The 11,210-nt window shown below is 61.8% G+C and overlaps 1 protein-coding gene across 1 annotated transcript in view; it reads right to left on the reverse strand.

The window, feature by feature from the left end:
• Positions 1 to 11,210, reverse strand: part of Man2b2 (mannosidase alpha class 2B member 2) — a 25,364-nt gene that overhangs the window by 4,024 nt on the left and 10,130 nt on the right. The window contains exons 7-15 of the mRNA XM_010641922.2: positions 10,765 to 10,880; positions 9,297 to 9,474; positions 8,314 to 8,512; positions 6,642 to 6,832; positions 5,602 to 5,755; positions 4,127 to 4,260; positions 3,413 to 3,669; positions 451 to 642; positions 6 to 86 (exon numbers count right to left, since the gene is read on the reverse strand). Of these exons, the coding sequence (XP_010640224.2) occupies positions 6 to 86; positions 451 to 642; positions 3,413 to 3,669; positions 4,127 to 4,260; positions 5,602 to 5,755; positions 6,642 to 6,832; positions 8,314 to 8,512; positions 9,297 to 9,474; positions 10,765 to 10,880 (1,502 nt within the window). The remainder of the gene's footprint in view (positions 1 to 5; positions 87 to 450; positions 643 to 3,412; positions 3,670 to 4,126; positions 4,261 to 5,601; positions 5,756 to 6,641; positions 6,833 to 8,313; positions 8,513 to 9,296; positions 9,475 to 10,764; positions 10,881 to 11,210) is intronic.

Here is an 11,210-nt window from a genome sequence, read left to right on the forward strand (position 1 = left end):
GGCACAACAGCTCCCCACCTTGGTCCTGGGACACGTGGGCCAGCCGGGAGTGGATGGCGTATGTGTAAGCCTGGGCCCTGGCGTCCCTGGAGGAGAACAGGTGAGGGAGTGCAGCTGCAGGAGCCTCGGGCATCCCTGCCTGCTCTCCTTCCTTCCTGCACTGGGGAAGGCAGGCAGCCAGGCAGCTTTTTTGGGCCATGAGGACACCCGCACAGCCCAAGGCAGTGAGCAACAACACAGCAGGAGGACCTAGGTCTCTGAGACCGCAGAGTTGCTGTGCCTGGCCCGGGCCTTCAGTGGAAGGACAGGACCCTTCTTGCTGATGACCAGCATGACCCACATAAGCACACGCAGAGCCTGAAGCGGTTTGCTTCTGCAAATTCTCCTCTGGCAACAGCTGGCCCGGAGCCGAGGCCGCCGCGGTGTGCGCCGTGGGGCCTGGGGGAGCACCTGTAGAAGCGCTGCCGGGTCTCAGTCACCAGCTTGCCTGCCACAATCTCCAGCTCCACGGCTTCCCACGCGGGCACTGCTGTCCCGCTGGGCGAGAACAGGTAGTTGTCGGAAATGGGGCCCTGCTTGGGGTCCCCATTGGTGTGGTACTCCAGGAACTCCTGCGTCACGCGCACCGTCCGGTTGCTGTGTCTGCAGGGACGAGAAAGAGGGGGCGTAGCATCACCAATGTCCTGGACGAGGTCTCGCGGGCATGGCGCCTAGGACAGGGTGACAACTGCTCTACCGGGAGCCGGCGGTGAAGTCACCCCGCAGGGAGCCCCAGGAAGTCACAGGGGCAACAGGGCCTTGTCTCCGGGTCTGCACTGTAGGTTGTGTGCGGGCAGCATGGCCGCCCAGGAGGAGGGGCAGGCGCCTCAGAGCCCTAGGTGCAGGGTGGGTTTTTTCCTGGGGGGATACGGGATTTGAACCCAAGGCCTTCACAGTGAGCTACATCCTCAGCCCTTCTTTTTTAAAAATTTTAATTTTAGGGCCGGGGATTTAGGTCAGTGGTTCCACCACCTGCCTCGCACCTGCCTTGCAAGTGCAAAGACCTGAGTTTGATCCCAGTGCCAAAAAAAAATTTCTTTTTTATTTTTTATTTTGAGACAGTCTTGCTAAGAGGCTAGTAGCCCAGGCTGGGCTAGAACTTGCAGCCCTCCTGCCTCAGCCTCCCAGAGTGCCGGGCTAGATGCGCGAAGGGCAGCTATGTGTGTGGTGCATCTGGTATTTCTTTCTGGCTTGGCCTTGTTGTGCGTGCAGGATGAGGAACTGGATGGCTCCAAACCCACCTGGGGGATTTCCATGGGGTCGTGGCCGGGTGGGGAATAATGAACAGTTCCATCTGCCTGGTACAGAAAGTCTCTGGCCTCTGCCTCTCCCACCCCCCCAGATCCTTTCAAAATGCTGCCCAGGGCCTTGGAGAGCGGGACGAGATGGCTCAGGAAGAGGGGAAAGGACTTGCCCACATGCATCTGACCCGGGATTAGTGCCTAGAATATGCAAGGGGCTGTTGGGTAAGAAAACTCAACTCCAAAGTGGGCAAAAGATCTGCATCCACATCACACCAAGGAAGATGCGCGGCAGTCAGGGCACACTGTCACCTGAGACGGCGCGTCACAGCCCCAGGAAGTCAGAAACAACAGGCCCTGGGGGTGAAGGTGCCGGGAGGTGGCTGACGTGGCGAACACCCGTGGTTAAGCGCAGCTGTCACGTGGCCTCCCAGTGCGAGGTGCACACCAAGGCAAACGACAGGTCGGCCACCCAAAAGCTCGTGAAGCGAAGCTCAGTGCTGCCTCATGGCAGGTTCTCAAACCAGACAGACGTCCGTCAGACAAACGGAATGAGACGCATCCCTGCCACGGCACAAGTAGGCCGACGCCTGCCGCCCACGATGCCCCTTGAGAACTTGCGGCGATGCGGAAGCAGCCAGGCCCAGCAGACCACGCGTCCGAGCTCGTGTGAGACGGCAGGCCAGGCTGGCAGAGCCACAGCCCCGGAGCAGGGCAGTGGCCGCCGGGTCCTTGGGGAGAGCGAAGAAGGGGACTGGCTGGCAGATGGCAGGAGGCTTCCTTCTCGGGTGATGAAAATGTTCTACAACGGCTTGGGGGAGTGGTCGCACCACGCTGTGAAGGCGCGAAGGGTCTCCGAGTCAGCTTAGAGGGCGAATTGTGTGCGATGTGAGTATCTCCAGCAAGGCGCTATGTAAGGGTGCCGCGTGCACCCCCCATGGCCGGCTCGTGGCTGGATGTGCTACCGAAGGGGTCTGCTCGGAGCCCGCTGACCACGGACTGAACCCCAACCGCGAGCCAAACACACCTCTCTTCCTTACGCTGTGGGTGTTGGGTACTGTGTCTCAGGGCCATGAACGTGACTAGGACACTGCTCCCAGCAAATGCTAAGGCGAGGGCCGGCCCTGCAGGGCACTGGCAGAGAGGGCACTGGGCGTGGTGAAGGAGCAGGTGCAGCACCCCCTCTCCCAGCCCGGAGGAGGCACTGGCCCTCTGCCCTTGCTCCAGCCCCTCTGCACCTCTGTCCCACTTGTACTTGCTGTCGGTAGTCAGCACTCCCACCTGCCCATCCCAGGAAGGCTCAGTGGGACAGTGGACCATGGACTTGGCCGGGCAGGAGTCCTGGTGCTCTGTGGGCAGAGATCTGCTGACAGCCCTTGGCCTGAGCAGCGCAGGCTGACACAGTACAGGGCCCTCCCTCGCCTCCCCTGTCTCCCTGCCCCTGTTCCCAGCCCTCACTCTGACAGGAGCTCACTCAGGAGCCACTCAGCGTTCGGCACAGGCCCTGGGCGTGGCCCGAGGAAGGACAGGGCTGGATCCACACTGGCTGGGAGGCCTTTCCCGGGGCGCAGCTGCCCTCGGTGCTGTCTACAACAGCTGCCGAATGAATCCACGAACGAGTGAATGGATTTATGGCTAGGTGGGCTGATGGCTGGAGGGACGCACGGAAGGAGGGGAGATGGGCGGAGGCGGGGACAGGTACGTGGACGGATGGAGGGCTGGGGGGGAAGACGGCGGGTGAATGGATGGGCGCGCAGATGGACAGAGCGCTGGGGGGCGGGTGAACAGGCAGAAGTGGGGACGGATGGGCGGACAGGTGAGTAGAAACAATGGATCCTGGAGGCCCCTTTCTGTTCTAAGACAGCGTGTTCCTGTGCTCCTCCGGGCTTGAAGAAGCAGACAACGTGAACATATTTTCCTCAGGGTGAGCCCCTAAACACCCCGTCCATGAGCCAGCGGCTCAGCAATGAGACGGTGTACGCAGCCTGTCCTGTGCCAGCCCAGGCTCACTCTCTTTGCATGGAGGATCACAGGGCAGGAAGGGCTTCGCTCCCTCCTGGTCCTTCCCTTGGGTGGGCGAGCGAGGGATGAACCCAGGCCCTTGGCACAGAGCCTGCGGGGCTGTGCCTCACCTCTCCCGGATGCTGTGCAGCAGGTTGGTGTCAGGGTCCAGCAGCACTGTGTAGCAGTCGTTCGCCACAGGCACCAGGCTCCTGTGCCCCCGGCCAGCGCGGCGCAGTCTGCGGCCAAACTGGACAGTGCTGGCCACGGAGGCCGCGGCCTGGGTCCCTGTTGTGGGCCTGACGCTGTAGTGCCGGAAGCTGAGGCCGGGAATGGTGACCAGGATCAGCAGGTCATAGGCGGAGGGGTCCTTGGTGGACTTCTGGACCTGCAAGGCCAGCAGGACAGAGGGAAGGTGGACTTGGCGCCCTGGCTGGTACCCTCCCCGGACGGGGTGCTCACCATCCCCTGAAACAGGGTGGAGCTCCGGAAGTCTCTGCTGGGCCCTGCGCTCAGTGGGGAATGGGTGTACGGGTTAGATCTGCTCCCTTCTCCCATGTCACCACTCCACACCATAAATGTCCGTGCCTGTGCGTCTGTGTCCTCACTTCCGTTCAGGGACGCAGCACCAAGCCCAGGGCCAGCCCAGAGAGGGTGTTCAGGAGTGTTTGCCGAATGACTGAGTGACGAGCCCAAGGGAGCCGCGTGACTCCCGGATTCCCTGCGGAAACTTGGGCTGGGCTACCCCGCTGTGGGACCTTTGCCTGGGCCAGCCCCACCCAGGGCCTCCGTGACCACCCCGAAGGGCCCCAAGGCCGCTCCACAGCAGGAGTTCGCGTCTGTACCTGTGCAGGCACCGGGCGGCCAGACTCGTCCAGGACACTGACTCTAGGGAAGCTGATGGTCAGGGTGACGACCGTGGTGACCGTCCAGGCCAGGGGGTTGTAGATGGAGGCCAGGTGTCCTGCAGGCCTTGCGCCTATACACAGAACAGGCTTTTCCTGCTGCCCTGACCCATGTCACATGTGGGTGCCTTTTTGTAAGGGAAACTGAGGCAAGAGAGCCCTGGAGAGCAGGCGAGGGGCAGGTAGACAGGTGGTGCACATCAATACGTGCACAACATCTGCTCAGGGCAGGTCCTGAGCAGAGCTAGGAGGGGGACCCATGGTGTCCCTCGACACTGGGGTCCCCCGAGCCGCTCCCATGTCTCTCCCCATCTGCCAACTTTAGCGACAAGGAAACTGAGGCCAGCAAGGGTCCCTCGTCTGGGCCGTCAGAGCCCAGGCACTGCCAGGGCAGTGCAGAAGCTGGAGGGGACATCAAGAAGTACGTGACAGGCTAGTGTGGTGGCACACACCTGTGATCCCAGCACTCTAGCAGAGGCGGGGGGACATCAAGAAGTACGTGACAGGCTAGTGTGGTGGCACACACCTGTGATCCCAGCACTCTGAGGCAGGAGGAGCCACAGTCTGAGTCCTGCCTGGGCAACTTAGCGAGACACTGTCTCAAAATAAAAAACAAATAGGGCTGGGTATGGAGCTCAGTGCCAAGGCCATGGGTTCAATTCCCAGTACCACAGAACAAAACAAATAGTTCAGTGTGACCAGGTGGGGCCAGGAACCTCATGCCTGGGTGGACATCTCAGACTCAGCGGGGACTTCGAGGTCCCAGGCCGCAGGGTCATCACTACCCACCTGGAAGCCCTGGGGCTGGTCTATGGCTGCCAGTGATGACCAGAACCCCAGCGGAGCTCAGAGGGAGCCCCAGGCACTGGGACAGGGCCAGGTGCAGAGAAACTGGCAACTCCTCCCCCAGCAGGGCAGCGCAGGGTCACAGGTTCAAATCCCTTTCTGCCCCTGCTGACCAGGGATGGAACCTAGGACAAAGCCTGTCCGACTCTGCTTCCCTTGCTATAAGACGAGGATACCAATAGCTCTTGTCCTATGGAGATTTTTGCTTTTGGGTTTTACTTTGCTTTTTGAGGCAAGGCTTATGCAATCCAGGCTGAACTCATTATGTGTCCCAGGCTGGCCTCAGACTCTAGGTGATCCTCCTGCCTCAGCCTTCTGAGTTTTGGGATTTTAGGTGGGTGCTAGCGTAAATTAAATCCTCCATGCAGAGTGTTTTGAACTTAGTAAATACTCAAAATGTGACCCCAGGCCCTGTGGCCCTAATTGTAACTTCAACCCTTCCTCAGTTCATGAACAGGACCAGAGGCTGGGAGCGCTGGAGTCACTGCCAAGGCCTTTCCTGCCGGGCAGGGGCTCATGGGGTACCAAGCTCCCAGCACGAACGGAGCCTTCGCCTCCCACAGGTTTACCTGAGCTGGAGCCTGGGGCCATGCGCTGGGCACTGTCCTCGGCGATGGCGGCCACCAGCTTGTGCACCCCCAGGGCCCCCTCAGCCAGGTGCTCCGTGTACATGTCGCTCACCTTGGGGGACTCGGTGCCGGTGATGGCGTCGTGGTGCTGGACCTGTGGCCCCCAGAGCCGGGGAGGAGGGGTCAGGACCCAAGCCCACAAGGAGAAGGTGGGCATCCCTCCCCACTCCTGATCAGGAGATAGAGGACCTTGCCCAGCCTCTCCTGACCCGGGGAGAGAAGCCGCCATCAGGGGACCCTGGGGAAGGACAAGCCAAGCCTAGCCTCCCCTCCCCTCCCCTGGCTCCAGTCCAGGTTCCTACAGCGTGAGCCTCGCCGCCACTGGGGCATCTGGGGCGGGGCCAGATTAACCCTCAGGGGAAACTGAGGCTCACAGGGAAGCCCCTGGGCCCACTGCTCCAGTGGACTTTGATGTCAGCTCATCTCTGCCCCACCCAAGGACAAGTCCTGCCTGAAATCCCCTTCCGTAACAGACAATGCATGTCTGGCCTGGCCACTTCTGGTGGGGACAGCTCAGAGGACCTCTGGGGTCTACAACTCCCCGACTGTACACGGGGAACAGGTGGAAAGGGGCAGTCCCCGTGCTGAGGCAGATGTGACTATTACTGACCCCACTGCCTTCTGCCCTGGGGGAGGGAGATGCTCTCACCCTATGGGGAGGAATCAGGGCTCCGAGAGGGGAGGCTGTGCTCCTGAGCTCACAGGTGAGCTGGGACCTGGGCTCCACCAGGTTTGCCAGACCCCCATGCCACCCTACTCTGTCCACTACTCTTCTTGGGGAAGTCAGCGGCAGACCAACGCGGCCTTCAGCTGGATGCCAACAGAACTCTGCCCAGCCTCATCACGCCCTAAGGACCTGGGCCCTCTCATCTGTGAAGTGGGGTGTCAGAGGCCGGGCCAGAAGGGCTTGCCGGGACAGGGTGGGGGCCCCAGCACAGGAGGCCCTGCCTCGCCAATGCGGGCCGGAAGTGTGAGGTTACCTCAGAGACGGCCCAGCGGAGCTGCTGCAGCTGCTGCAGGGCCCAGGTGGGGTCCAGAGTCCCTTGCGGCGCCGGCCACATGTAGCGTGTGAACATGGACTCCCCAGCATACAGCAAGGCGCTGGCTTGCCGCGCCAGCCCCTTGAGGGCACTGCGGGACGTGTAGAAGCCTGTCCAGGCATGCAGCTGTTCTGGGAGGCAAGATGGTGGGTGTGAGACTCCTGCCCCCGGGGACAGGGTTACACTGCTGCAGGGACCTCCAGGAAGGGGGCGGGACTGGCGGTGGGAGCTGAGACCCATGTGGCTGCCTTCAGGATCCTGGACCAAGGGGAGCAGACCAGGGCCAGGATGCACTGCGGCCGAGACCCGCTGGAGCTCAGGTCCTCGCCGTGTCACCTCCCTGCCCGGGGCTGGCCCGTGTTTCTACTCCCTGTTCCTCGCCCACAGGACCCGGGCCAGGCCCCAAAGGCGGGACACAGGTTGTGGGGTTAGGTAGACAGGGCTTCCCACAACTCCGTGGGAAAACCGAGTGAGTGGGGCGGGGATTCCAAACTGGGCAACTCCAAGCCCCGAGGTCCAACTGCAGCACCTCCAGACCAACCAGGACACAGCCACGCCCACCTCCGCGTGGGTACCCTACAGGAGGCATCTCCTTCAGCCCAGCGGCCCCGCCCACAGACAAACCCCTCCCATAACCACCTCGCACTGGCTGTAGCCAAGCCGCTCCCACCTAGGTAACCACGCCCACATCTGTGCACGCATTCTCCCCATGTAGCCACGCCCACCAAACCAAAGCTGACCAAGGCCCAGCCCGACAGGCCCCAATGAGCCCCGCAAGCAAAGGGCATGGGAAGGAAGGGGAGCACTGCTGAGCCTTCCGTCAGGTGTCCCCCATCCTCCTGGAGCCCCCTCACTGACGAAACCGAGTTCGACACATGTGCCCCCTGCTGCGGCTCCCATCTGTCACCCGCAGGTGAGCATAGGTGCTGGGCAGAGCTCCCCAGGAGGCTTGAGCTGCCCTGACTCAAGGGGACCCAGCCAGCACCCAGCCACCCGCGCCACCTTGGCGTCCCCTCTGTGCCCAGGCAGGGCAGGATGCAGGGCCCTCGGGGCTGTGACATCTTCTGCAGCAGAGATCTTAGACGGTTGCATGGTTTGGCCAACACTGTCTTGTAAGCCCCAGGCAGGCTGTGGGGGGAGAGGACGGAGGAGCAAGACGGCCAGGGCCACTGGCAGAGGTGCCCGGAGGCAGGCAGGCCTGTGGCAAGTCCTGAGGTCCTGTGTCCTCGGTGCTGGCAGGTGACATCCAGAGCAGGGCGTGGGTGGCCACAACCCAGCCTGGCCCCAGGGACCAAGGAGCTGTCACATCAACACTCTGCCTGCCCGGCCCTTCCTCGGACCTCTATGCTGGGCCAAGAGCTTTCCTAGTCCCGTTTAATGCCTGCAACACCCTCAGGACAGAGCCCAAGAAGGTCACACAGCAGCAAGGGGTTCTCAGCCTGTGCCGTCTGTAGCCTGCCGGGGGCCAGGCCTAGGGTGCAGCCCGAGACGGGAGATGAGGACCCCAACAACAAGAAGCAGAAAGGCCTGGGACAGTGGGGACGCCAGGGAAGGCCCTGGATGAGCGACGCGGAGGCGCAGTGGCTGTCTGGACCTCTTCCCGAGGCTGTACCTGAAGCATAGGGCAGGAAGTCGCGGTGGTCACGGATGCCCCAGGTGCTGTTGAGCTGGTGCAGGGCGTGGAAGTAGTCGCCCAGCGTGGCGTACTCCAGCATCACGCCCAGCTGGGCCGCGCGGCTGTTGATGTGCTCTAGCAGCAGGTCCATGTTGGCGAACTGTACCGTGGCGTTGAAGAACTGCTTGTCACACCCCTGCAGGGGACAGGGGGATGTGGGCGGCCTGAGTTCCCACCCAGCCTCCAGGGCTCCATGGCGCCAATAAGGGCTCCCCCTCGACACCCCTCAGCACCTCTCAGGGCCCCACCATTGCTCCCATTCTGCTAACTGCAACAACAGGCGACTGTTCGTTCCTTTGGTTTCTGAGACAAGGTCTCGCTACGTAGTCCGTGGTGGCCTTGAACTCACTATGAAGCCCAGCCTGACCTCGAACTTGCAGAGACCTTCCTGCCTCAGCCCCTGAGGGCAGAGATCACAGGTGTGCGCCTGCACACTTGGTGACCACCGATTGCAGCCATGGCTCACACATTCCGGCTTCACCTTCTCAGTCCTGATTGGGAGGACAGGCTGCAGGGCCAGCTGGCGTGGCCGCCACACACATCCTGACCCTTCCTAGCCACTCTGCCAAGCGGCTGTGCGGCCTCAGGAAGATTCCCTGGCTTCTCGGAGCCTCATTTCCCTCAAATGCAAAGCGGGATGCCAGCCATGTCTGCCTCCCAGGGCCGGGGCTCAAACCACGGACGAGCACGTCCTGGAGAACAGTGCCGGCACCAGGGGGCGCTCAGCAGCTGGGGACGGCCCTCGATGGCGTCTGGCACTGACCAGCCCTAGAGCTTGCACTGTCCCCATTTTACAGACAAGGAAACGGCACGCAGAGGCCCCTCAGGGAGCTGGCGGGTGAGGCCCAGGCTGGCAGGGGAGACGGACCTGCCAGGACCCCCAAGTGCCCACGAGCCTGGGTGCAGGGCAGGCCGCTCACCCAGGGCCAGAGCACGTGGGGCGTCCGGAACCAGGCGGCCCGCTGCTTCACGTTGGCCACCAGGGCCTGGGCGTAGAGGGCGATGTTGGCCGGAGTGACTGGCTCGCTCATGTTGGGGTACACGCCATCCGGGGGTGGCTCTGGGAAGACGGCCACCCCGTTCCAGTAGAAGCCAGACCTGCAGGCAAGGAGGTGGAACAGAAGGCGAGTGCTCCGGGCAGGAAGGCTTCAAAGCCAGCAGCACCCTGGGTTACCCCACACCGAGGGCCAGCAGCTCTGCTGCCCACACGATGGCTTTGCTCCTGCGGTCACCCTCCTGGCCAGTTGGCCACGTCACAGGACCCGAGCAGGCTGGAGCGCTCACCTAGGCAAATTCAAGGGGCGCACAAGTCTCAAAGGTCAGGATAAATTGTCTGTCTGTCTGTCTGTCATCTCTCTGCCCATCTGCTCTCTTACCTCAGCTTCCCAGAGTGCCAGGACTACAAGAGTGGGCACCACTCACTTGATAAATAATATTTTAATGCAATATTTTTTAAAAAGAACCAAACTAAACTAAAAAATCAGTGATCAACAAAACATCAAGAGTTCTACACGAAGCCAGGGTCAGTGCTAACAGATTCCCGCTTTGCCGGAGGCTCCAATATGGCTGGGTACACTCTGGACCCCAAGAATAGGCCTTGGGGGTCTGAGACCTGGAGCCCACAGTCTTGGGCCACTTTGTGCACGGCCACAGTGAACCCCAGTGCTCACAGGAGGTGATCACAGGGACGGATGGAAAACAACGTACAGAAGGGAACTGGAGACTGCCAGGCACAGAGCAGGCCTGACAAGGGGCAGGGGCAGCTAAGTCCCCACCTGCTGTTCTTCTCCACCCCAAGCCTGCTCTTCTCCTCCGAGCTGGATTCGAACCCAGGGCCAAGTAACTCTAGTGACCGCAGCCTGGTGTGGCTCAGAAGTGAGGCTTTGGGATGATAACTGGAACCAAACACCGGCTCCCTGCCCTCACCAGCCAAGTGCCTCAGTTTCTCTTTCTGTAAGACGGGGCATTCTGAAGGCTTCCCAGAGGGGCTGCCCTAGGGTTTCTTCGGTGACTCAGGGAAGGCGAGCCAGGCGCAGACACTGGGGCTGCCTCTCCGCATGTAGTCTGGGGTTCACAGTCCTGGCCCCACACTGCAGCGCCTTCCCTGCCGCACCCCAGTCTCAGGGGGTGGCGCGCACCTGTAATCCCAGCACTCGGGAGGCTGAGGCAGGAGGATCACAGGGAGGCCAGCCTGGACTACACAGTGAGACCCCACCTCCAAACAAAACCGCAGCCGAAACGAATACCCTACTTAGGGACAGGGTCGCACGGCACGAAGCTATCTGCAGTGAGCAGGCCTGGCGCCTGCACCCCCATCCCCGTTTGCAGCTGGGGCCCGTCCCGGTCGCTCTGGATGGGGCGGAGGCCGGGCTGCCCAGCAGGGCGCACCTGTTGGAGAAGGGCAGGTGCGAGGGTGTGCAGTAGCTGAACTGGTCCATGACGTGTGTGAAGATCTCCTGCTGCGCGGCCAGGGACGGGGACCCGCGCCACACGAACTGCAGGCCCTGCAGACCGGAGGGGCAGAGTGGGCCACGGCCTGGCTTCCCCTCCAGCCGCCGTGCCCAGCCTGTCCACCCTCCCTCAGTCCTCTCCAGCCTTCCCCTCTGCTGCTTCCTCCCTTGGCTCCCCCAGGTGTCCCCAAAGCCACATGTAGTCAAGGCGCTGCTTTCCAGGGCCGCACGTCCACCCCACCCGCTTCTCAGCCAGGCCTCTCTGCCAGAACCTCTAGCAGAAGCTCACTGTGCTTGAATGTTCCTCTGCTGGGGGAGCTCATTACCTCTCACCAAATCTGCCATCTACTTTTGAGTGGTTGTACCTTATTTTTTTTTTTTTTT

The sequence above is a fragment of the Fukomys damarensis genome, unplaced genomic scaffold (assembly GCF_012274545.1).
Source record: "Fukomys damarensis isolate Sample0158 unplaced genomic scaffold, DMR_v1.0_HiC HiC_scaffold_35, whole genome shotgun sequence".
Classification (NCBI taxonomy): Eukaryota; Metazoa; Chordata; class Mammalia; order Rodentia; family Bathyergidae; genus Fukomys; species Fukomys damarensis.